Below are 27,973 nucleotides of genomic sequence, written 5' to 3'. Positions count from 1 at the left end.
AGATGTTGCCGTGTGAGAACACTAACCCTAGCCCTATAAAAGGTGTGTATCAATTTAACCTTTTTTTTATTTTTTATTATCTTTTGCTGATATGAAAGATAAGGTCCTTATGCTTCCAAAATCGTACCGCAAGTGATGCATGTTAATGTTCAGAACGAGCGTCGGGGCTCTTACAAAACTCCCCCGGTACAGAAGACGCCTTCGTCCAATTACTCTTACAGTGCCTTGCGAAAGTATTCGGCCCCCTTGAACTTTGCGACCTTTTGCCACATTTCAGGCTTCAAACATAAAGATATAAAACTGTATTTTTTTGTGAAGAATCAACAACAAGTGGGACACAATCATGAAGTGGAACGACATTTATTGGATATTTCAAACTTTTTTAACAAATCAAAAACTGAAAAATTGGGCGTGCAAAATTATTCAGCCCCCTTAAGTTAATACTTTGTAGCGCCACCTTTTGCTGCGATTACAGCTGTAAGTCGCTTGGGGTATGTCTCTATCAGTTTTGCACATCGAGAGACTGACATTTTTTCCCATTCCTCCTTGCAAAACAGCTCGAGCTCAGTGAGGTTGGATGGAGAGCATTTGTGAACAGCAGTTTTCAGTTCTTTCCACAGATTCTCGATTGGATTCAGGTCTGGACTTTGACTTGGCCATTCTAACACCTGGATATGTTTATTTTTGAACCATTCCATTGTACATTTTGCTTTATGTTTTGGATCATTGTCTTGTTGGAAGACAAATCTCCGTCCCAGTCTCAGGTCTTTTGCAGACTCCATCAGGTTTTCTTCCAGAATGGTCCTGTATTTGGCTCCATCCATCTTCCCATCAATTTTAACCATCTTCCCTGTCCCTGCTGAAGAAAAGCAGGCCCAAACCATGATGCTGCCACCACCATGTTTGACAGTGGGGATGGTGTGTTCAGGGTGATGAGCTGTGTTGCTTTTACGCCAAACATAACGTTTTGCATTGTTGCCAAAAAGTTCAATTTTGGTTTCATCTGACCAGAGCACCTTCTTCCACATGTTTGGTGTGTCTCCCAGGTGGCTTGTGGCAAACTTTAAATGACACTTTTTATGGATATCTTTAAGAAATGGCTTTCTTCTTGCCACTCTTCCATAAAGGCCAGATTTGTGCAATATACGACTGATTGTTGTACTATGGACAGAGTTTCCCACCTCAGCTGTAGATCTCTGCAGTTCATCCAGGGTGATCATGGGCCTCTTGGCTGCATCTCTGATCAGTCTTCTCCTTGTATGAGCTGAAAGTTTAGAGGGACGGCCAGGTCTTGGTAGATTTGCAGTGGTCTGATACTCCTTCCATTTCAATATTATCGCTTGCACAGTGCTCCTTGGGATGTTTAAAGCTTGGGAAATCTTTTTGTATCCAAATCCGGCTTTAAACTTCTTCACAACAGTATCTCGGACCTGCCTGGTGTGTTCCTTGTTCTTCATGATGCTCTCTGCGCTTTTAACGGACCTCTGAGACTATCACAGTGCAGGTGCATTTATACGGAGACTTGATTACACACAGGTGGATTGTATTTATCATCATTAGTCATTTAGGTCAACATTGGATCATTCAGAGATCCTCACTGAACTTCTGGAGAGAGTTTGCTGCACTGAAAGTAAAGGGGCTGAATAATTTTGCACGCCCAATTTTTCAGTTTTTGATTTGTTAAAAAAGTTTGAAATATCCAATAAATGTCGTTCCACTTCATGATTGTGTCCCACTTGTTGTTGATTCTTCACAAAAAAATACAGTTTTATATCTTTATGTTTGAAGCCTGAAATGTGGCAAAAGGTCGCAAAGTTCAAGGGGGCCGAATACTTTCGCAAGGCACTGTATGTGTAATGTAATGGAACAGATGAACAAAGTGGAACAAGGGCTAATGTAGAATATGTACAAGTAAGTATCCCATATTAGGTACTACTACTTGGATAGATAGGAGGCAGAGGTTGCAAGCACAGAGGTAGATACAGCATACTGTATGTTTGCAAGTCATTACAAGTCATTACTTGGCAGTGATTGTGCCACCCAAAGACACATTGTGAACAGACCGTGTGTGGAGCACCCTTTCTTCTCATAGGCAGTACTCAAATGAGTTGGACTTGTTGCTGTCATGTTGTTGAGTTGGGTCCCGATTCTCCTCCCTTTGCCCGAATTGTGTACTTGCTAACTCCCATGATGAGGAGTTGGCAAGTGCACACCATAAGAGAATTGGGATGTGGCCCTCATGTGCTCTATCAACCACCTATATGCCTATTCCTGTACTGAGGACTACAGCAACATTTCAATGAGGGAATTAAATTAAGCTGGCCCGGGTGGGTGGACATTGCACCGGGAGAAAAGTGATTGCTTTGAAAACCAGGTGGCCTCCCAGGCCAAGATGTAAATCGAAGATGGCGTAGCAGTCAGACGTATTTGTCCTGTCATGTCCCTTGTATATATCGTTTTACATATTTTTAGTCGCATATCCTTTAAAATATTTTGCTAAACCTCATCATCTAAATACTCTCCTACAACCCGCCTCACCCAATGTGGTGTGGATCTGCTTTTTTTTCCTAAAGTATTTCTATTTACTTCAGATCTAGAATCTCTCAACTGAAGCTAGCCAGCTAACTACCAGATATCAGTCAGCAAACCATTGCCAGCGGTCATCAGCTAACCTTCAGCTCGGAAAGCTCTCGCCAGTTCGAACAACGTGACTCTAACCAGAGCATAACGGACCTGTTATTTTTATCCCCGGATTCCTACCGCAAACTGAACATTTTCATCTGGATCTTCACAACTAGCTAACCGCAATCCCGGATGATTACTCTTGGCTTTCCATCCCAGAGCAAGCACCTATTTAACTTGAAGCTAGCCCAGCCAGGGCTCCTGTGCTACCACCGAAGCCTACTCCAGGGCTACAATATCGGCATGCTAGCTACCTAGAGCTACTTGGAACCCTACTAATTCCACGACTGGTCTATCGACGTCACCGCAAGAGGCAAAAACAGACTTACCCCCATCGCGACGACGCCCCCCCCCAAAGGCTAACTTTCTAGCCCCTGCTACCTGCTTGCTTGCTAACCCGGTCTGCTAACTGCTAAACTGACGGGCCCTGGTCTGCTAACTGCTAGCTTGCCTGCCCGGTCTGCTAACTGCTAGCCCTTGCTAACTGCTTGCTTGCTAACCCGGCCTGCTAACTGCTAGCTTGCCCTGGTCTACTAGCTGCTAGCTTGTTTAATCCGGCCTACTAACTGTTAGCTTGTTAGCCTGCTAACTGTCTGAATCGCCGTTTCCACAGCCAGCCCAACCACTCACTGGACCCATAGGTTCACTTGGCTACGCATGCCTCTCTCTAATATCAATATGCCTTGTCCATTACTGTCCTGGTTAGTGATTACTGTCTTATTTCACTGTAGAGCCTCTAGCCCTGCTCAATATGCCTCAACCAACCATGTTGTTCCACCTCCTACATATGCGATGACATCACCTAGTTTAAACATCTCTAGAGACTATATCTCTCTCTTCATCACTCAATGCCTAGGTTTACCTCCAATGTACTCACATCCTACCTTACCTTTGTCTGTACACTATGCCTTGAATCTATGCTATCGTGCCCAGAAACCTGCTCCTTTTACTCTCTGTTCTGAACGTGCTAGACGGCCAGTTCGTACAGTCTTTAGCCGTACCCTTATCCTACTTCTCCTCTGTTCCTCTGGTGATGTGGAGGTTAATCCAGGTCCTGTAGTGCCTAGCTCCACTCCCACCCCCCAGGTGCTCTCATTCTGTAAACGTAAAAGCCTTGGTTTCATGCATGTTAACATTAGAAGCCTACTCCCTAAGTTTGTTTTACTCACTGCTTTAGCACACTCTGCCAACCCAGATGTCTTAGCCGTGTCTGAATCCTGGCTCAGGAAAACCACCAAAAACCCTGAAATCTCCATTGCTAACTATAACGTTTCCCACCAAGATAGAACTGCCAAAGGGGGCGGTGTTGCAATCTACTACAAAGATAGAAAGTAATACAGAACTCTGCAGGCTAAGTCTGTGTACCCAAACAACTTGAGCTTCTACTTCTAAAAATTCACCTTTCCAGAAACAAGTCTCTCACTGTTGCCGCTTGCTATAGACCTCCCTCTGCCCCCGGCTGTGCCCTCGATACTATATGTGAACTGATTGCCCCCCATCTATCTTCTGAGCTCGTGCTACTAGGTTACCTAAACTGGGACATGCTTAACACCCCGGCCATCCGACAAACTAAGCATGATGCCCTCAATCTCACACAAATTATCAATGAACCTACCAGGTACAACCCCAAATCAGTAAATACACTGCTGTCTGCTGTTTTCAATCAAGATCTCAGCGATCACTGCCTCATTGCCTGCATCCGTAATGGGTCTGCGACCAAATGACCACCCTGCATCACTGTCAAACGCTCCCTGAAAAACTTCTGCGAGCAGGCCTTTCTAATCGACCTGGCCGGGGTATCCTGGAATGACATTGACCCCATCCCGTCAGTAGATGATTCCTGGCTATTCTTTAAAATTTAGAACTAGGAATAGATATAGTCCTTGGTTCACACCAGACCTGTCTGCCCTTGACCAGCACAAAAAGATCCTGTGGCGTTCTGCATTAGCATCGAATAGCCCCTGTGATATGCAACTTTTCAGGGAAGTTAGGAACAAATATACACAGGCAGTTAGAAAAGCAAAGGCAAACTTTTTCAAACAGAAATTTGCATCCTGTAGTACTAACTCAAAAAAGTTCTGGGACACTGTAAAGTCCATGGAGAATAAGAGCACCTCCTCCCTGCTGCCCACTGCTCAGAGGCTAGAAAACACTGTCACCACCGATAAATCCACTATAATTGAGAATTTCAATAAGCATTTCTCTACGGCTGGCCATGCTTTCCACATGGCTACCCCTACCCCGGTCAACTGCCCGGAACCCTCCACAGCAACCCGCCCAAGCCCCCACCATTTCTCCTTTACACAAATCCAGATAGCCGATGTTCTGAAAGAACTGCAAAATCTGGACCCCTACAAATCAGCCGGGCTAGACAATCTGGACCCTCTCTTTCAAAATGATCTGCCAAAATTGTTGCAACCCCTATTCGTATCGTCTGAGATTCCCAAAGATTGGAAAGCTGCCGCGGTCATCCCCCTCTTCAAAGGGTGTGACACTCTAGACCCAAACTGCTACAGATCTATATCTATCCTACCCTGTCTTTCTAAGGTCTTCGAAAGCCAAGTTAACAAACAGATTACTGACCATTTCAAATCCCACCATACCTTCTCCGCTATGCAATCTGGTTTCAGAGCTGGTCAAGGGTGCACCTCAGCTACGCTCAAGGTTCTAAACGACATCATAACCGCCATCGATAAGAGACATTACTGTGCAGCCATATTCATCGACCTGGCCAAGGCTTTCGACTCTGTCAATCACACCACTCTTATTGGCAGAATCAACAGCCTTGGTTTCTCAAATGATTGCCTCTCCTGGTTTACCAACTACTTCTCTGATAGAGTTCAGTGTGTCAAATCGGAGGGCCTGTTGTCTGGAAAAAGAACACCTGTCTGTACGAGGTCCCGCAGTTGACAGTGCATGTCAAAGCAAAAACCAAGCCATAAGGTCAAAGGAATTGTCCGTAGAGGTCAGAGACAGGATTGTGTCGAGGAACAGATCTGGGGAAGGGTAGCAAAAAAATTCTGCCGCATTGAAGGTCCCCAAGAACACAGTGGCCTCCATCATTCTTCAATGTAAGAAGTTTGGAACCACCAAGACTCTTCCTAGAGCTAGCCGCCCGGCCAAACTGGTCAATCGGGGGAGAAGGGCCTTGGTCATGGAGGTGACCAAGAACCTTATGGTCCCTCTGACAAAGCTCCTCTGTGGAGATGGGAGAACCTTCCTGAAGGACAACCATCTCTGCAGCAATTCACCTATCAGGCCTTTATGGTAGTGGCAAGACGGAAGCCACTCCTTAGTAAAAGGCACATAACAACCCGCTTGGATTTTGCCAAAAGGCACCTAAAGACTGACCATGAGAAACAAGATTCTTTGGTCTGAAGAAACCAAGATTGAACTCTTTGAACTGAATGCCAAGCGTCACGTCTGGAGGAAACCTAGAACCATCCCTATCGTGATGCATGGTGGTGGCAGCATCATGTTGTGGGGATGTTTTTGGCGGAAGGGACTGGGATACTAGTCGGGGTCGAGGGAAAGGTGAACGAAGCAAAGTGCAGAGAGATCCTTGATGAAAACCTGCTATAGAGCACTCAGGACCTCAGACTGGGGCGAAGGTTCACCTTTCAACAGGACAACGACCCTAAACACACAGCCTAGACAATGCAGGAGTGGGCTCGGGACAAGTCTCTGAATGTCCTTAAGTGGCCCCGCAAGAGCCCGGATTGAACCCGATCAAACAGCTCTGGAGAGACCAGAAAATAGCTGTGCAGCAACACTCCCCATCCAACTTGACAAAGCTTGAGAGGATCTGCAGAGAAGAATGGGAGACACTCCCAAATATACAGTGCCTTGCAAAAGTATTCATCCCCCTTGGCTTTTTCCCTATTTTGTTGCATTACAACCTGTAATTTAAATGGATTTTAATTTGGATTTTATGTAACGGACATACACAAAATAGTCCAAATTAGTGAAGTGAAAAGAAAACAATAACTTGTTTAAATAAGATCTGGTGCTACCAATTACCTTCAAAAGTCACATAATTAGTTAAATAAAGTCCACCTGTGTGCAATCTAAGTGTCATATGATCTGTCACATGATAGCAGTATATATAAAGCAAGGGTCATCACCAAGCAAGCGACACCATGAAGACCAAGGAGCTCTCCAAACAGGTCAGGGACAAAGTTGTGGAGAAGTACAGATCAGGGTTGGGATATAAAAAAATATCAGAAACTTTGAACATCTCACGGGGCACCATTAAATCCATTATAAAAAATGTAATGAATTTGGCAACACAACAAACATGCCAAGAGAGGGCCGCCCATCAAAACTCACGGACAAGGCAAGGAGGGCATCAATCAGAGAGCCAACAAAGTGACCAAAGATAACCTTGAAGAGGCTGCAAAGCTCCACAGGGGAGATCGGAGTATCTGTCCATAGGACCACTTTAAGCAGTACACTCCACAGAGCTGGGCTTATGGAAGAGTGGCCAGAAAAAAGCCATTGCTTAAAGAAGTCCCTTCCGCCACCCTTGTGCGGTCCCAGTGTTGATGATCAGCGGGATGGAGATGTTTCCTACCCTCACCACCTGGGGGTGGCCCGTCAGGAATTCCAGTACCCAGATGCACAATCCAGGGTCGAGACCCAGCTTAATGACGAGTTGAGGGTACTATGGTGTTAAATACTGAGCTGTAGTCGATGAACAGCATTCTTACATAAGTATCCCTCTCGTCCAGATGGGTTAGGCCAGTGTGCAGTGTGATTGTGATTGCGTCGTCTGTGGACCTATTGGGGTGGTAAGCAAATTGGAGTGGGTCTAGGGTGTCAGGTAGGGTGGAGGTGATATGGTCCTTGACTAGTCTCTCAAAGCATTTAATGATGACGGAAGTGAGAGCTACGGGGAGGCGATCGTCATTTAGCTCAGTTACCTTAACTTTCTTGGGAACAGGATTGTTTGTTATACCTTTATATAACTAGGCAAGTCAGTTAAGAACAAATTCTTATTTTCAATGACGGCCTAGGAACAGTGGGTTAACTGCTTTGTTCAGGGGCAGAACGACAGATTTGTACCTTGTCAGCTCGGGATTCAATTTAGCAACCTTTCTGTTACTGGCCCAACGCTCTAACAATTGTGGCCCTCTTGAAGCATGTGGGAACAGCAGACTGGGATAAGGATTGATTGAATATGCCCGTAAACACACCAGTCAGCTGGTCTGCGCATGCTCCGAGGACACGGCTAGGGATGCCGTCTGGGCCGGCAGCTTTGCGAGGGTTAACACGTTTAAATGTTTTACTCACGTTGGCCGCAGGGTTTGATAGCGGGCCGTGTCGGTGGCACTGTATTGTCCTCAAAGCGGGCAAAAAAGTGATTTAGTCTGCCTTGGAGCAAGACATCCTGGTCAGTGACAGGGCTGGTTCTTTTTGTAATCCGTGATTGACTGTAGACCTTGCCACATACCTCTTGTGTCTGAGCCGTTGAATTGCGACTCTACTTTGTCTCTATACTGATGCTTAGCTTGTTTGATTGCCTTGCGGAGGGAATAGCTACACTGTTTGTATTCGGTCATATTTGTATTCGGTCAACTTAAAGGCACTGGAGATGTTTTGCCTTGAAGAATGGGCAAAAATCCCAGTGGCTAGATGTGCCAAGCTTATAGAGACATACACCAAGAGACTTGCAGCTGTAATTGCTGCAAAAGGTGGCTCTACAAAGTATTGACTTTGGGGGGGTGAATAGTTATGCTCGGTCAAGTGTTAGTTTTTTTTGTCTTATTTCTTGTTTGTTTCACAATAAAAATATTTTGCATCTTCAAAATGGTAGGTATGTTGTGTATATCAAATGATACAAACCCCACAAAAATCTATTTTAATTCCATGTTGTAAGGCAACAAAATAGGAAAAATTCCAAATGTGCTATTTCTGTTTTTAATTTGCAAACATTTCTAAAATCCCTGTTTTTGCTTTGTCTTTATGGGGTATTGTGTGTAGATTGATTAGGGGAAAAAATGATTTAATCAATTTTAGAATAAGGCTGTAACGTAATAAATGTGGAAAAAGTCAAGGAGTCTGAATACTTTCTGAAGGCACTGTATACTTTGAAATAAAACCTTTTTCTGGCACCAAAATTGATTTTAACAAACAAATTGGTCCCCCAAAAACTGTGGCCCTCAGTTGAATTTTGAAATCCCCATGTGGCCCTTGAGCTAGGGCCTAGAGGTTGTTCTCGTCTAGGGCCTAGGGGTTGTTTCTAGACAAGGCTGATGAAATGGTTCAGCCAGCACCAGCATTTCACATTTGCTGCCTTTCTCAATTGATTCTGGTAAAAATGTTGGAAAAAGGAAACATATCCCATCCTCACCTGTACTGGTTCTTCATCCACTTTGACCTGTCCAGCAATTTCCATCATGTCCAGGGCCAGGTGGCAGATAGACTGAGCGTGGTGGGTACATGGTTCTGGCAGCCCACTGACCGTCATGTACTTATCACCCACTGTCTCCACCTGTAGAAAGAGAGATATTTTGGTCGCTAGGCAGAACATTATATCAGAAAATGCTGTGTGGCGTAAGTGGTTATATATTAAAGGGACGTGAGGTCTAGAAAACTGTCATTTTTAATACTTTATATCACTCACTGTTTCCATCTATAGGTAGATGCAGATCTTGATATCACACAATATTATTTCCCCTATAAATCCTTATGCTGAAAAGGATATTTGGCTTTCAATGGTTCATCAAACTATAAAGTGCCACACAAACCATAAAATAAATCTCTAACCAATCCATTGGGATATACAGGTAACTGACAAAATTAAAGGAAACACTTGAGTAAATGATACATAGTACTTGTATATTGAAAGGAAGTGCTTCCACACAAGTGTGGTTCCTGACTTAATTAAGCAATTAAAACATCCCATCATGCTTAGGGTCATGTATAAAATGCCTAGTTACCCATTATTCTGGCTACCATGGTTGGAATAATAAATCTCAGTGACAATGAAAGAAAGATCTCAAAGGAGCATAGGGGGTTAAAGGGTGTGTGTGTTTTATATATATATACACACACACACACACACACACACACACACACACACACACACACACACGTTTACCCCCTACGTCTACGTTATAGAATAATAGTGAAGACATCAAAACTATGATTTAAATTTTAACAAGGAAGTCAGTTAACAAATTCTTATTTTCAATGACAGCCTACCGGGGAACAGTGGGTTAACTGCCTTGTTCAGGGGAAGAACAACCTATTTTTACATTGTCAGCTCAGGGATTCAATCCAGCAACCTTTCAGTTACCAACACTCTAACTACTAGGCTACATGACGTAGTTACTACATGATTCCCATGTGTTATTTCATAGTTTTGATGTCTTCACTATTATTCTACAATGTAGTAAATAGCTTAAAAATAATTTATAAACCTGGAATCTGTAGGTGTCCAAACTTTTTACTGGTACTGTATACATTGCATTTGGAAAGTATTCAAACCCCTTGACTTTTTCCACATTTTGTTACGTTACAGCCTTATTCTAAAATGGATTAAATACATGTTTTTAGCAATCTACACACAATACCGCATAATGACAAAGCAAAAAAATAAAAAAATACGGAAATATGATATTTACATAAGTATTCAGACCCTTTACTCAGGACTTTGTTGAAGCACCTTTGGCAGTGATTACAACCTCAAGTCTTCTTGGGTATAACGCTACAAGCTTGGCACACCTGTATTTGGGGAGTTTCTTCCATTCTTCTCTGCAGATCCTCTCAAGCTCTGTCAGGTTGGATGGGGAGCATCGTTGCACAGCTATTTTCAGGTGTTTCCAGAGATGTTCAATTGGATTCAAGTCCGGGCTCTGGCTGGACTACTCAATGACATTCAGAGACTTGTCCCGAAGCCACTCCTGCGTTGTCTTGGCTGTGTGCTTAGGGCCATTGTCCCTTTGGAAGGTCAACATTAACCCCAGTCTGAGTACTCTGGAGCAGGCTTTCATCAAGGATCTCCCTGTACTTTTCTCTGTTCATCTTTCGCTCGATCCTGAGTAGTCTCCCGGTCCCTCCTGCTGAAAAAAATCCCCAGGGCATGATACTGCAACCACTATTCTTCACCATAGGGATGGTGGAAGGTTTTCTCCAGACGTGATGCTTGGCGTTCAGGCCAAAGCGTTCAATCTTGGTTTCATCAGATCAGAGAATCTGAGAGTCCTTCAGGTGCCTTTTGGAAAACTCCAAGCAGGCTGTCATGTGCCTTTTACTGAGGAGTGGCTTCAGTCTGGCCACTACCGTAAAGGTCTTATTGGTGGAGTGCTGCAGAGATGGTTGCCCTTCAGGAAGGTTCTCCCATCTCCAAAGAGAAACTGGAGCTCTTTCAGAGTGACCATAGGGTTCTTGGTCACCTTCCTGACCAAGGCCCTTCTCCCCCAATTGCATTTTTTTTTCCCCCCACCAGATCTGTGCCTCAACACAATCCTGTCTCAGACCTCTATGGACAATTCCTTTGACCTCATGGCTTGGTTTTTGCTCTGACATGCACTGTCAACTGTGGGAACGTATATAGACAGGTGTGTGTGTCTTTCCAAATCATGTCCAACCATTTGAATTTACCACAGGCGGACTCCACTCCAAGTTTGAGAAACATCTCAAGGATGATCAATGGTAACAGGATGCACCTATGCTCAATTTCGAGTCTCATAGCAAAGGGTATGAATACTTATCTAAATAAGGTATCTGTTTTTTATGTTTCAAACATTTGCAAGAATTTCTAAAAACGTGTTTTTGCTTTGTCATTATGGGGTATGGTGTGTAGATTGATGAATAAAATGATTTAATCAATTTTAGAATAAGGCTAGCATAGCAAAATGTGTAAAAAAAAGGGGTCTGAATACTTTCTGAATGCACAGTGTGTACATACATACATACAAACATACATACATACATACATGAATACATACATACATACTATACCAGTCAAAAATTTGGACACACCTACTCCTTCCAGTGTTATTCTTTATTTTTTTACTATTTTCTATGAAATCATGTAATAACCAAAAAAAAAGTGTTAAACAAATCCAAATATATGTTATATTTGAGATTCTTCAAATAGCCACCCTTTGCCTTGATGACAGCGTTGCACCTCTTGGCATTCTCTCAACCAGCTTCATTCCAGTAGTCACCTGGAATGCATTTCAATGAACAGGTGTGCCTTGTTAAAAGTTCATTTGTGGAATTTCTTTCCTTCTTAATGTGTTTGAGCCAATCAGTTGTGTTGTGACAAGGTAGGGGTGGTATACAGAAGATAGCCCTTTTTGGTAAAAGACCAAGTCCCTATTATAGCAAGAAAAGCTCAAATAAGCAAAGAGAAATGACAGGCCATCATTGCTTTAAGACATGAAGGTCAGTCAATACGGAAAATGTCAAGAACTTTCAAAGTTTCTTCAAGTGCAGTCGCAAAAACCATCAAGCTCTCTGATGAAACTGGCTCTCAAGAGGACTGCCACAGGAAAGGAAGACCCAGAGTTACCTCTGCTGCAGAGGATACGTTCATTAGAGTTACCAGCCTCAGATTGCAACCCAAATAAATGCGTCACAGAGTTCTAGTAACAGACTCTTATCAACATCAACTATTCAGAGGAGACCACGTGAATCAGGCCTTAATGGTCGAATTGCTGCAAAGAAACCACTACTAAAAGGACACCAATAATAAGAAGAGACTTGCTTGGGCCAAGAAACACAAGCAGTGGACATTAGACCAGTGGAAATCTGTCCTTTGGTCTGATGAGTCCAAATGTAAAACATTTGGTTCCATCCGCCGTATCTGTGTGAGATGCAGAGTAGGTGAACGGATGATCTCCGCATCTGTGGTTTCCACCGTGAAGCAAGGAGCAAGTGTGATGTGTGGGGCTGCTTTGCTGGTGACACTGATCTGTGATTTATTTAGAATTCAAGGGACACTTAACCATCATTTGCGCTTAGTGGGACTATCATTTGTTTTCAACAGAACAATGACCCAACACACCTCCAGGCTGTGTAAAAGCTATTTGACCAAGAAGGAGAGTGATTTTGCCTGTGTTCCGCTCCATTCCATTTATTGTTTATCATGAAAAACTGCCCAGTCCTTATTCAGGCTGGTATGGCCGTAAGCGATGGAATGAGAGTCGGATAGACTATTTCAAGTTCATGTAACTCAATAAAAAACATTGAGGAACTATAATTATCTGATCTCAGAACTGTGCTAGTCTTTGGAATGGGTTCAGTTGGTAGAACATGGCAGACAAGGATACCCATAACATGATGCAGCCACCACCATGCTTAAAAATATAAAGACTGGTACACAGTGATGTGTTGTGCCGGATTTGCACCAAAGATAACCACTCTGTATTCAGGACAAAAAGTTCATTTCTTTGCCACATTTTTAGAAGTACTACTTAAGTGTCTTGTTGCAAACAGGATGCATATATTGGAATATTTTTTATTCTGTACATGCTTCCTCCTTTTCACTCTGTCATTTAGGTTAGTACTGTGAGGTAACTACAATGCTGTTGATCCATCCTCAGTTCTCATATCACAATCATTAATCTCTAACTGTTTTAAAATAACCATTGGCGTCATTGTGAAATACCAGCGAGGTTAGGAAGGACGTGTGTATTTTTGTAGACTGGGTGTATTGATACACCATCTAATGTATAATTAATAACTTCACCATGCTCAAAGGAATATTCAATGTCTGCTTTATGTTTTACCCATCTACCAATAGGTCCCCTTCTTTGAGAGGCATTGAGAGGCCCTGAACTTTGTGGCTGAAATTCACTGCTCGACTGAGGGACCTTACAGATAATTGTATGTCTGGGCTACAGAGACGAGGCAGTCATTCACAAATCATGTTAAACACTATTATTGCACACTTAGTGAGTCCATGCAACTTATGTGACTTGCTAAGTAAATGTTTACTCCTGAACTTATTTAGGCTTGGCTTTACAAATGAGTTGAATACTTATTGACGCAAGACATTTCAGCTTTTCATTTTTTATTAATTTGTAAAAAGTTCTAAAAACATAATTTCACCTTGACATTATGGGGTATTGCGTGCAGGCCAGTGACAAAAAAAATATAAATCGAATCCAATTCAAATTCAGGCTGTAAAACAACAAAGTGTGGAAAAAGTTAAGGGGTGTGAATACTTTCTGAAGGCACTGTATATATCTCTCAAACCAATAAACCACTTATGGGAGATTCTGGAGTGGTGCCTGAGACAGCATTTTCCACCACCATCAAATCATGGAATTTCTCATGGAAGAATAGTGTCGCATCCCCCCAATAGAATTCCAGACACTTGTAGAATCTATGCCAAAGTGCATTGAAGCTGTTTGGCAACTCGTGGCGGCCCAACACCCTATTAAAACACTTTATGTTGGTGTTTCCTTATTTTGGCAAACAGTATGTTAGTGGGTATTTGTGGATATTTGTGTTAAAGGAATGTGAGTTTCTTAAAATAATACTACACTCATTATTGTAATATTTTTGTGAGCCCACTGTTAATGCAATCCTCAAGTGTGTATGTCAATAGTCAAGTTGTCAAGATGAAGCCCTTTCAGTACTGTCGTAACCTGGTATATTTATGTTTACCAATAGATGGCGGCATTGACTCAAGACGGGGGTTTGCTTTCCGCTATCATATATAACCATGCTTGAGAAAGCCTCAGGTAGTTTAGTCTAGGTGCATTACAGGCTGACTACACCACTCACGTCACGTGCATGAGCTTTGCAAAATAAATGTAAACATACATGTTATTTAATTTTAACCCACACTGCTCGTGCGCGCCAACGAGCATCTGCGTTGCCAAGCGTTAAAATAGAAGTCAGTTCGATTTGTATCACAGATCGTGCTGCAAGTCCTGCCTCTCCCATCTCCTCATTGGTTTATAGAAGCAGGTACCCACGTGCCATCTCCTCATTGGTTATACCCACGTGGTGATTGAAAGACAAACTGTTTTGCCGGTTGTAGTGGTAATACTATTAAAGTGTAGCTGACATTCACCACAAGTTAAAATATGAAAAGGCCTGAAAGGACGAGAGATGACTAGAAACGATTCGGTTGGCCGTTTTATGTGTGGATCAATTGTCGGAGTAGAGGACCTTGTTCATTTCAGTTAAAATAACAACTCAATGTTTATATCCCAGGACAAATTAGCTAGCAACAGCAAGCTAACTAGCTAAATTGCCATTCATGTTTAATGCGTTTCGACCTGTCCCCAAATTAATGTCATTAGTTCAGAGTTTTGATATTTTAACCTGCGTGTCGTGATCGCGTTTGGTGTAGGGGGACAAAATACATTTGCGCACAATGGCACACGCGCACAGCCGGTTTGGATTCCGTGTAAACCGAGAGACCACTGTTAAACTCAAAACGTACACAGCGGAGAAGACCACTGTGATTGGAGTTGCTGATGTTCGAGTGGAATATCATGGACAAAAGAAAAGTCTGCCTCTACTAGTGGAAGGTACTGGCTCCAGCGAACTAGTGAGAGTGGTTTGAGGAAATACAATTGAACTGGGATGAAATCAAACATGTCACCGCAGAGACATTGACACTGCTTCAGGTGCTTTCAAATCATGAGTGTGTTTTCAAAGAAGAGCTATGGATATTGAAAGTTGTCCAAGCTACCATTCATGTTGCTGCAGATGCTACTCCCAGATTCTATAGGCCAAGATCAGTTCCATATGCCATGAAGCCTAAAATGGATGTGGAAATTGACAGACACTTAGCAGTGTGACAGACACTTAGCTTCCGCACCAGCTATCTTCCCAAGAACCATGGAGGGAGTTCTGCAGGAGATACCCATGGTAGCAGTTTACCTCAACATTCTTGTCACGTAGGAGAAGCATCTCAGTAACTTGAGTAAAGTTTTGAGGATGGAGGAGGCTGTTCTCCGGCTGAAGAGGAGCAAGTGTACACTGTTAGCTAATGAAGTGCAGTACCTGGGTCACAAGGTGGACGCCAAGAGGTTACACACAGTCAAAGCTAAAGTGAGGGCTGTCATGGAAGCTCCAGCTCCGAAAAGCGTTACGGAGCTGAAAGCCTATCTAGGCTTACTGAGCTATTACAATCGCTTCCTCCCTAACCTCTCTACCCTCTATAGCTCCACTGAATCAACTGTTATGGAAGGATGTGGCCTGGAAATGGTCAGAAATACAGGAAGAAGCTTTTGCAAAGTCAAAGGTATTACTGCAATCAGCAGAAGTGCTGGTGCACTACTCAGCAGACAGAGATCTTATCGTGCAACGACTCATCGTATGGTGTGGGTGCGGAGCTATCACACTGGATGGAGAAAGGTTTCTCTGCACCAATCAGGTTCATGTCAATAACATTGTCGCCAGCGGAGAAAAAGTACTCCCAGCTGGACAAGGAAGGACTGGCTGTCATATTCAGAATACAGAGATCCCACAAGTACTTATACGGGACAACATTCACTATTGTGACCGACCATAAGCCTCTGATCTCTCTGTTCCATGAACAAAAGCCAGTACCACAAATGGTCTCTTTAAGAGTTCAACATTGGGCTGTGTGGCTCAGGGCCTACGAGTACAGAATAATTTACAAGCCAAGTAGATACCATGGGAATGCTGATGCTCTGAGTAGGCTGCCTATTCCAGAAAGCGTCGCTCAGGAAGGAGAAAATTGCCAAGTCTTGATGATCAACGTGTTAGAAGATCCAACTGTTAACACAGCACAAATCAGGAAATGGACTTCAAAGGATGTGAAGTTATCACAAGTGCATGAATTTCTCCTGAAAGCATGGCCTAACGTGACAGAGCCTCAGATCATGCCTTACTACGCTCGCCGCTTGGCCTTGAGTATTTGAGATGGGTGTGTTCTGTGGGCTTCAAGAATAGTTATGCCACCACAAGAGTGGGGTATGTTACTGAAGTTGTTGCACCAGGCGCTTTCAGGTATGTTGAGAATGAAAGGCCTAGCGAGGTCCTACGTCTGGTGGCCAAAGGTGGTCCAGGATGTGGAAAATGAGGTTAGCCGGTGTGCAGATTGTCAGAGTAACAGGAAGTCACCCCCCTCCACCGCGCCATTACATCCATGGAAATGGCCAGAAAAACCATGGACATGATTACATGTGGACTACGCTGGACCTTTCCTAGGAAAAATGTTTATTGTGCTGATTGAATAAGAATCAAAGTGGATGGATGTCTACCCCATGAACACGTCGACATCACAGGCTACGGTTGAGAAGTTGAGACAAAGCTCCAGTGTCATGGGATTGCCTCATGTTGGTTAGCGACAATGCTACTTGTTTCACAAGCACTGTTTAATGAAAAAAAATGGAATTCAGCATGTAACGTCAGCCCTTTTCACCCATCTTCAAACGGATTAGCAGAACGTGCGTTTCAGACCTTGAAGGAGGGGATGAGGAAGATGCAAGGGGGCAGCATTGAAAGGTGTCAAGATTTGTGTTTAGCTACAGGATCTCTCAAGCTACAACTGGGTTGTCACCTGCAGAAATGCTGATGTCAAGGAGGTTAAGGTCAACCTTTTATCTCACCAGGCCAGACCTGAAAGGGCCAGACCTGAAAGTGAAAATACAACAAAAGCAATTTAATCAAAAATAGAAACATGACAGAGCCAAACTCAGAAGTTTCTCACCTGGAGATGTCTACACAAGAAACTATGGGTTTGGTCCTAAATGGATTCCAGCTACAATATAGGATTGCTCAGGACCAGTACCCTATACTGTGATCATCGGAAGTGGACAAAGACAAGGGGACACATGGATCAGATCCGAGCTCGAATTCCAGTTCCATCCGTGGACATGGATCAATGCTGAAACGAGCAGGACAGAACATTGGAACGTTCCCTTGAGTTGCAGTTGGACAAACAGACCAAGGCTCAACTTCCTGAGACCACCAATCCGGGACAACCTCCTCCTGTGAAGTCTCCACAAAATGACTTTTTCACAATCAAGGGGTGAAGTGCTGGTGGCACTAGCTACACCACCTCAGAGACACTCTATTAGAGAGACAGACTATTTCAGATCCTAAGGGAGATCATGTTCAGGAAAACATGTAAAAATAGCATGTGATTTGTTATGAGAAAATTGGCAGCTTTAGCTCAGAAAGGAATTGTGTTATTAGCTTTAAAGAGTGGAATGTAGTAACCTGGTATATTTGTTTACCAATAGATGGCAGTATTGACTCAAGACGGGGGTTTGCGTTCCGCTATCGGTAGCCGTTTTCTGTCTGCCATATAACCATGCTTGAGAGAACCCCCGGTAGCTTACAGGTGAGCTTATAGCTCACCAGGTGTATTAGGGAATGTTATTCTAAGTTACCATTAAATACTTAAACGTACTTACATGTCTGGCGTCAATCTAAGAAGCCTCTTTAGATACTACAAGTACAGAGCAAAAACTATTATGATAGTGCAATTTGCAGTAGTATTTCTTTAAGACACTACCCTTTTGGCCTCATCTAGCCCAACTCAGACCCCTTCAGAAGCGGACCATGATAATGGCAGTTATTTTAACAAATGCCCTGCAGTTGAAACATCTCTACTTAAACACTTATGCCAGTTTATAGACAATCAAGGCTCTTTGGAGCCAGTTGATAACTTAGACCACCTAGTCATTGAGGATGGTAGTGTACATTTGACTTATTTTGGTGACCCAGTGCTGAAGTACTTCCCTTGGATGTAGTAAGGTTTGTTTGACTTCTTAAAGTGCATTCTTGTCTGAAAGCCTAAAGTGCCCTAGTGATGACGAATATAAAATCTTGCTCGATAACACGTTTACCCAGTGAGGCTATTGAATAGAGAAACATCCAAATGAATCAATTCTACAGTGCATCACACTTGTGACAATACGACATTCAAAAAAGTTTTAATTGATTATCTATTAAAGGAGCAAGGGGTGGGGCTGGAGAAATGCAACCACTTTCAAACTCAAGGACAGGGCTATGGATACAAGGACTGACTATCCATTATAGAAACATTATAGTTTTAACCATGTTTTAACGCTATACAGTATTTTTCCCACATTTACATTGTTTGTAAACAAAGGAGTAAAACAAGCTTATATTTTGGATTCTAATGGGGTACGACAGAGGAATCTGTAAGTTAAATTCTTCAAGAATCAATGGGTGTATATACCATTTAATACAATCTAAAAATGGATGCAGAACTGCAGATTGCCCTTTTTATTTGATATAATACTGTATACCAAAGATTTAGATGAGATTCCGATTAATCTCAACCAATCATTCTGCAACAAACTGAAGCTTAAAATTGACTTGATTTACATAATGAAAGCATATCTTTAATGTAAATGTTTATAGAACATACCATTTTTCAAACAGCTTGGCTTTTATACTGTAAAGTCTTGACATTCAAAAAATGTACATTGTTTAGTAGCCCGTAGCTACAATTTCCTTTCGAAATCGAATTAACATAAAAAAAACTCCATCACAATCCTTCTGTTTAAGCATGAGACCTTTTTTTTCTCTCATGGGCTGCGTCTCAATCCACAACATTTGCCAATATTGCTCTTCCACATCTGGGGTGAAAGGTGACAGAGCTAGACAGTGTTTATCAGACCATAAGACATCCCGAAAATCCGTACTCTCACACAAACGTCTGTAGCATCTGAATGGTTTGGGCTACACACTAAAATGACACCCCTGTGGAAAGCTTAGACTCTCAAACACAATGTTGTTCTCTAGGACGCACACAAGACTCGTCTGAAGGTCCCTGGTACCAGTAAAAAAATATATACAGTTGAGGTCGGAAGTTTACACTGTAGCCAAATACATTTAAACTCAGTTTTTCACAATTCCTGATATTTAATCAGAGTAAAAATTCCCTGTTTTAGGTCAGTTAGGATCACCACTTTTATTTTAAGAATGTGAAAATGTCAGAATAATAGTAGAGTGATTTATTTCACCTTCTATTTCTTTCATCACATTCCCAGTGGGACAGAGGTTTAGATATACTCAAATTAGTATTTGGTAGCATTGCCTTTAAATTGTTTAACTTGGGTCAAACATATTGGGTAGTCTTCCACAAGCTTCCCACAATAAGTTGGGTGAATTTTGGCCCATTCTTCCTGACAGAGCTGGTTTAACTGAGTCAGGTTTGTAGGTCTCCTTGCTCGCACACACTTTTTCAGTTCTGCCAACAAATTTTCTATAGGATTGAGGTCAGGGCTTTGTGATGGCCACTCCAATACCTTGACTTTGTTGTCCTTAAGCCATTTTCGCACAGCTTTGAAGTATGCATGGGGTCATTGTCCATTTGGAAGAACCATTTGCGACTAAACTTTAACTTCCTGACTGCACCAGTCCCTCCTGCAGAAAATCAGCCCCACAACATGATGCTGCCACCCCCGTGCTTCATGGTTCGGATGGTGTTCTTCAGCTTGCAAGTCTCCCCCTTTTTCCTCCAAACATAACGATGGCCATTATGGCCAAAGCGTTCTATTGTTGTTTCATCAGACCAGAGGACATTTCTCCAAAAAGTATGATATTTGTGCCCATGTGCAGTTGCAAACTGTAGTCTGGCTTTTTTATGGCGGTTTTGGAGCAGTGGCTTCTTCCTTGCTGAGAGGCCTTTCAGGTTATAGGACTCGTTTTCCTGTGGATATTTCCTCCTGAATCTTCACAATGTCCTTTGCTGTTGTTCTGGGATTGATTTGCACTTTTCGCACCAAAGTACGTTCATCTCTAGGAGACAGAACGCGTCTTCTTCTTGAGGGGTATGACGGCTGCTTGGTCCCATGGTATTTATACTGGCTTACTATTGTTTGTACAGATGAACGTGGTACCTTTGGGCATTTGGAAATTGCTCCCAAGGATGAACCAGACTTGTGGAGGTCTACAATTCTTGGCGGATTTCTTTTGATTTTCCCATGATGTCAAGCAAAAGAGGCACTGAGTTTGGAGGTAGGCCTTGAAATACATCCACAGGTACACCTCCAATTGACTCAAATGATGTCAATTAGCCTATCAGAAGCTTCTAAAGCCATGACATAATTTTCTGGAATTTCCAAGCTGTTTAAAGGCACAGTCAACTTAGTGTATGTAAACTTCTGACCCACTGGAATCGTGATACAGTGAATTATAAGTGAAGTAATCTGTCAGCAAACAATTGTTGGAAAAATTACTTGTGTCATGCACAAAGTAGATGTCCTAACCGACTTGTCAAAACTATAGTTTGTTAACAAGCAGAAGCTAGCCAGAAGCTAACCAGATGCTAGCCAGAAGCTAACCAGAAGCTAGCGAGAAGCTAGCCTGAAGCTAACCAGAAGCTAATCAGAAGCTAGTCAGAAGCTAGTTAGCTTCTTTACTGGCTAATCGTTAGTATTCAGCTAATCACGGTTTGTGGTCATCAGCTATCCTTTAGCTCAAATCTATCTTTTGTACGGCACGGCTCAGACCAGAACATACCGGACCTATTTTTCTCTCCATGTTCAACTGCAATCTCTGGACATTTATACCTGGATCTCGCAGCTAGCTAGCTGCTATCTGTGTGACTATCGGCTTACGTCGATTCCGGAGCGAACATCAATTATACCGGAGCTAGCCAGCTGAAGAGTTCCATCAGTCACTCCTGGGCTACAATCACCTATCCGGACCCGTTTTACTGCCAACGCGGAGCCCCACCGGGCCTTCACAACTGGAATACCGACGTTATCTGCCCGAGGGAGCAGAACGCCCAACTGCGGTCCGCTAATCGTTAGCTGTCTTATCGGCTGCTATCTGTATAGACCTATCGGACAATTTTATTATTATTTTATTATTATTATTATTTATTTTTCTTGGGCCTCTAACTATATCTATTTTTTATTTATTTTATTTTGCGAATTGGATTGATCCCCTCTACCACACGGAACCCCACTAATCCTACCGACGGAAACGCACGAGGTGGCTAAAAACAGACCTCCATCCTATGCTAGCTTGCTACCGATGGCCCGGCTAGCTGTCTGAATCCCAACCAACCTCACTACTCACTGGACCCTTTTGATCACTCGACTAAGCATGCCTATCCTTAATGTCAATATGCCTTGTCCATTGCTGTTCTGGTTAGTGTTTATTGGCTTATTTCACTGTAGAGCCTCTAGTCCTGCTCACTATACCTTATCCAACCTATTAGTTCCACCACCCACACATGCGATGACATCTCCTGGCTTCAATTATGTTTCTAGAGACAATATCTCTCTCATCATCACTCAATACCTAGGTTTACCTCCACTGTATTCACATCCTACCATACCTTTGTCTGTACATTATACCTTGAAGCTATTTTATAGCCCCCAGAAACCTCATTTTACTCTCTGTTCCAGACGTTCTAGACGACCAATTCTCATTGCTTTTAGCCGTACCCTTATCCTACTCCTCCTGTTTTTCTCTGGTGATGTAGAGGTGAATCCAGGCCCTGCAGTGCCTAGCTCCACTCCTATTCCCCAGGCGCTCTCTTTTGATGACTTCTGTAACCGTAATAGCCTTGGTTTCATGCATGTTAACATTAGAAGCCTCCTCCCTAAGTTAGTTTTATTCACTGCTTTAGCATACTCTGCCAACCCGGATGGTCTAGCTGTGTCTGAATCCTGGCTTTGGATTTTCATCCCAAACTACAACATTTTCAGACAAGATAGAACTGCCAAAGGGGGCAGTGTTAGCCTGCAGAGTTCTGTCCTACTTTCCAGGTGTGTACCCAAACAATTTGAACTTCTACTTTTAAAAATACACCACTCTAAAAACAAGTCTCTCACCGTTGCCGCCTGCTATAGACCACCCTCTGCCCCCAGCTGTGCTCTGGACACCATATGTGAACTGATTTCCCCCATCTATCTTCAGAGCTTGTGCTGCTAGGCGACCTAAACTGGAACATGCTTAACACCCCAGCCATCCTACAATCTAAGCTTGATGCCCTCAATCTCAAACAAATTATCAATGAACCTACCCGGTACCTCCCCAAAGCCGTAAACACGGGCACCCTCATAAATATCATCCTAACCAACTTCCCCTCTAAATACACCTCTGCTGTCTTCAACCAAGATCTCAGCGATCACTGCCTCATTGCCTGCATCCGTAATGGGTCAGCGGTCAAACAACCTCCACTCATCACTGTCAAACGCTCCCTGAAACACTTCAGCGAGCAGGCCTTTCTAATCGACCTGGCCGGGGTATCCTGGAAGGATATTGATCTCATCCCGTCAGCAAAGGATGCCTGGATATTTTTTTTAAATGCCTTCCTAACTATCTTAAATAATCATGTCCCATTCAAGAAATTTAGAACCAGGAACAGATATAGCCCTTGGTACTCTCCAGACCTGACTGCCCTTAACCAACACAAAAACATCCTATGGCGTTCTGCATTAGCATCGAACAGCCCCCGTCAGCTTTTCAGGGAAGCTAGAAACCATTATACACAGGCAGCTAGAAAAGCCAAGGCTAGCTTTTTCAAGCAGAAATTTGCCTCTTGCAATACTAACTCAAAAAAGTTCTGGGACACTGTAAAGTCCATGGAGAAAAATAACACCTCCTCCCAGCTGCCCACTGCACTGAAGATAGGAAACACTGTCACACTGATAAATCCACTATAATTGAGAATTTCAATAAGCATTTTTCTACGGCTGGCCATGCTTTCCACCTGGCTACCCCTACCCCGGGCAACAGTACTGCACCCCCCACAGCAACTCCCCCAAGCCTTCCCCATTTCTCCTTCTCCCAAAACCAGTCAGCTGATGTTCTGAAAGAGCTGCAAAATCTGGACCCCTACAAATCAGCCGGGCTAGACAATCTGGACCCTTTCTTTCTAAAAGTATCTGCCGAAATTGTTACCACCCCTATTACTAGCCTGATCAACCTCTCTTTCGTGTCGTCTGAGATTCCCAAAGATTGGAAAGCTCTTGACCCAAACTGCTACAGATCTATATCTATCCTACCCTGCCTTTCTAAGGTTTTTGAAAACCAAGTCAACAAACAGATTACAGACCATTTTGAATCTCACCATACCCTCTCTGCTATGCAATCTGGTTTCAGAGCTGGTCATGGGTGCACCTCAGCCACGCTCAAGGTCCTAAACGATATCTTAACCGCCATCGATAAGAAACATTACTGTGCAGCCGTATTCATTGATCTGGCCAAGGCTTTTGACTCTGTCAATCACCACATCCTCATCGGCAGACTCGACAGCCTTGGTTTCTCAAATGATGGCCTCGCCTGGTTCACCAACTACTTCTCTGATAGAGTTCAGTGTGTCAAATCGGAGGGTCTGCTGTCCGGACCTCTGGCAGTCTCTATGGGGGTGCCACACGGTTCAATTATTGGACCGACTCTCTTCTCTGTATACATCATTGATGTCGCTCTTGCTGCTGGTGAGTTTCTGATCCACCTCTACGCAGACAACACCATTCTGTATACTTCTGGCCCTTCTTTGGACACTGTGTTAACAACCCTCCAGGCAAGCTTCAATGCCATACAACTCTCCTTCCGTGGCCTCCAATTGCTCTTAAATACAAGTAAAACTAAATGCATGCTCTTCAACCGATCGCTGCCTGCACCTGCCCGCCTGTCAAACATAACTACTCTGGACGGCTCTGACTTAGAATACGTGGACAACTACAAATACCCAGGTGTCTGGTTAGACTGTAAACTCTCCTTCCAGACCCACATAAAACATCTCCAATCCAAAGTTAAATCTAGAATTGGCTTCCTATTTCGCAACAAAACATCCTTCACTCATGCTGCCAAACATACCCTTGTAAAACTGACCATCCTACCAATCCTCGACTTCGGCGATGTCATTTACAAAATAGCCTCCAATACCCTACTCAACAAATTGGATGCAGTCTATCACAGTGCCATCCGTTTTGTCACCAAAGCCCCATATACTACCCACCATTGCGACCTGTACGCTCTCGTTGGCTGGCCCTCGCTTCATACTCGTCGCCAAACCCACTGGCTCCATGTCATCTACAAGACCCTGCTAGGTAAAGTCCCCCCTTATCTCAGCTCGCTGGTCACCATAGCATCACCCACCTGTAGCACGCGCCCCAGCAGGTATATCTCTCTGGTCACCCCCAAAACCAATTATTTCTTTGGCCGCCTCTCCTTCCAGTTCTCTGCTGCCAATGACTGGAACAAACTACAAAAATCTCTGAAACTGGAAACACTTATCTCCCTCACTAGCTTTAAGCACCAGCTGTCAGAGCAGCTCACAGATTACTGCACCTGTACATAGCCCACATATAATTTAGCCCAAACAACTACCTCTTTCCCTACTGTATTTATTTTATTTATTTACTTTGCTCCTTTGCACCCCATTATTTTTATTTCTACTTTGCACTTTCTTCCACTGCAAATCTACCATTCCAGTGTTTTACTTGCTATATTGTTTTACTTTGCCACCATGGCCTTTTTTTTGCCTTTACCTCCCTTATCTCACCTCATTTGCTCACATCGTATATAGACTTGTTTCTACTGTATTATTGTTTCTACTATTGTTTCTATTATTGACTGTATGTTTGTTTTACACCATGTGTAACTCTGTGTCGTTGTATGTGTCGAACTGCTTTGCTTCATCTTGGCCAGGTCGCAATTGTAAATGAGAACTTGTTCTCAACTTGCCTATCTGGTTAAATAAAGGTGAAATAAAATAAAATAAATAAATAAAAAACAAGAAATGTGTGGAGTGGTTGAAAAACAAGTTAATGACTCCATCCTAAGTGTATGTAAACTTCCGATTTCAACTGTACATGGTAGCATATATGGAGATGGTTTAGTGCTTAAAATAAGGGTATAGATGCATGTCAAATGTTTTTTAAATATAGTTTCCCGCTCTTTCAGATATAGGACAGACACTTCAGAAAAAAATGTATTTAGATTTTTGGGGGGACTATTTGTTATTCCATGTAGTGAATCTGTTATTCAATGTGTTTCTATTGGCCAATAGCAGTAATGCAAAATTCTATTTCAACCCACCCCCCCAACATTATAAACTTGATCTCCACTATAAAAAGCATTCTCACATTTCTTTTAGAATAACATTTCGTTTTTAACAGCGGAGATTTGTATAAACCTTGTATTATATGTCTCCGACATTTGCAACATTGTTTCAATATTCAAATTCGATCTCCTACTGTCCCATAGTAATGAACGTGTCAGGACGAGACAAAGGCAGGCAGCGTTTCTCAGCCTGTTGAAATCATGAATCAGCTGGCATAATTTTTATGGATTATTACAAAGACATTTCAATTCAAAAAAGGTAAAACTAAACAAAGTGCAGCTAGTTTGCAGTCTTTCCAGCTTCGTTGTTCAGCTCCTCTGAACGAGAGCATATTTTCTATGCCAGGTGAAATCACGCCTCATTAGCTCATTGTTATGGATGTGTCCAAATACATGTCACTAGAAAACAGCTTAAACAAATGCAAATGCCGCTGCTGCTGTTATTCTGGCTGCAGTGGTTGACGTGACTGTAAGTTAGCTGTAGTTGTCTAGCTAGCAAGCAAGGGATAAGAACGTTGCCAGCCAGTATGACAATGGAACATTTAGGGTCCATAGACAGAACAAAAAGACTGAACGACTGGGTTGCATCTCTGGCAGCCGGCTTGGGTAGCAAACCTAGATTTGTGGTCGGGACTATATCTTGTAGAATGATGAAATGGTATTAATAAATTAATCAAATAACTTATTCAAATAATGATTGACATTTTCATTATGTTGCTAACCCGTTGTATAAAAGTGATAATGCCCTAGAAGCCTGTTTGAGGATATATTGGTACGTGCCAATATATCCTCCAAACACCGGCTTCGAGGGCATTATTACTTGAAATAATATAGCTCTAGAATGCACTTCAAGCCAATCAGAAAGGAGTATTCAAACAATGGTGCATCTGACTGTTGCACGTGTCAATATTTTAATTTTATCTGTAAATAAGAGTAGAGAAAAACAAAATATCCCTTCAAACCTTGTACACGTAGGGGTTCTTTCTCGAGTCGGTCAGGATGTCAAATCGGGTGTAGACGTCGTTGAGCAGGTTGACTATCTTGATGGCACCCTCGGCTGACGCGTGTTTGCTGCAGAAGGCATTGAATCCCACAATGCCGCTGAAGAGGATGGTCACATTGTCGTAGCGTTTGGCCGGGACTGGACGCTTGTGGCGCAACTCATTGGCCACTGACGGTGGCAGGACTGAGTAGAGCAATCTAAAGAAAAGTGAAAAGAAAACGTCTTGTATAGATTATTTTGTCTTCTGGAGATGTTTTTATTCCCATTTTTTTCACCAAAACATACTGAGTGTGGTCCTGTATGGCTCAGTTGGCAGAGGATGGCATTTGCAATGCCAGGATTGTGGGTTTGATTCCCAGAGCCATCCATAGGTAAATGTATGCATGATAGTAAGATCCCTTATTGAGGTCACTTGTTAAATCCACTTCAATCAGTCTAGATCAGTGGTTCCCAAACTTTTTTATAGTCCCGTACCCCTTCAAACATTAAACCTCCAGCTGCGTACCCCCTCTAGCACCAGGGTCAGTGAACTCAAATGTTTTTTGCCATCATTGTAAGCTTGCCACACACATTATACGATACATTTATTAAACAAAAAAATGAGTGAGTGTTACAACCCGGCTCGTGGGAAGTGACAAAGAGCTCTTATAGGACCAGGGCACAAATAATAATAATCAATAATTTTTCTCTTTATTTAGCCATCTTACATGTAAAACCTTATTTATTCATCAAACTGAATAACTCACCTCAGGTTAATGAGAAGGGTGTGCTTGAATGGAAGCACATATCTCTGTTGTGTTGTACGAGAGAGTCTCAGTCTTAAATCACTTTCCACACACAGTCTGTTCCTGTATTTTGTATTCATGCTAGTGAGGGCCAGGAATCCACTCTCACACAGGTACGTGGTTGCAAAGGGCATCTGTGTCTTAACAACACAATTTGCCAAGGCAGGATATTCTGAGCACAGCCCAATCCAGAAATCTGGCAGTGGCTTCTGATTTTAAATAGAATTTTCACAGAACTGCTTGTTGTAATTTGAGGCTCTCTTGTTCAGATATCGCCCTGTGAGTGGACTGGAGGCAGGGCATGAAAAGGATAACGAATCCAGTTGTTTGCGTCATCCGTTTCCGGAAAGTACCTGGTCACCCAGCTCCCTCAGGTGCTTCGCTATATCACATTTGACATTGTCCGTAAACTTGTTCATTTGCACACAAAAAAATCATACAATGATGGAAAGACCTGTGTGTTGTCCTTATTAATGCAGACAGAAGAGCTCCAACT

The 27,973-nt window shown here is 42.8% G+C and overlaps 1 protein-coding gene across 1 annotated transcript in view; it reads right to left on the bottom strand.

Moving 5' to 3' along the window:
* The window catches only part of LOC110497489 (guanylate cyclase soluble subunit beta-1), a 55,760-nt gene that overhangs the window by 9,715 nt on the left and 18,072 nt on the right, over window positions 1-27,973 (bottom strand). Inside the window, exons 10-11 of the mRNA XM_021573619.3 lie at window positions 26,652-26,889; window positions 9,035-9,175 (exon numbers count right to left, since the gene is read on the bottom strand). Coding sequence (XP_021429294.1) covers window positions 9,035-9,175; window positions 26,652-26,889 — 379 coding nt within the window. The remainder of the gene's footprint in view (window positions 1-9,034; window positions 9,176-26,651; window positions 26,890-27,973) is intronic.

This window comes from Oncorhynchus mykiss, chromosome 19 (assembly GCF_057628025.1).
Source record: "Oncorhynchus mykiss isolate SJ-2025 chromosome 19, ASM5762802v1, whole genome shotgun sequence".
NCBI classification, from domain to species: Eukaryota; Metazoa; Chordata; class Actinopteri; order Salmoniformes; family Salmonidae; genus Oncorhynchus; species Oncorhynchus mykiss.
The sequence above is the reverse complement of the archived record's forward strand: the minus strand, read 5'-3'. Positions and strand labels throughout refer to the sequence as shown.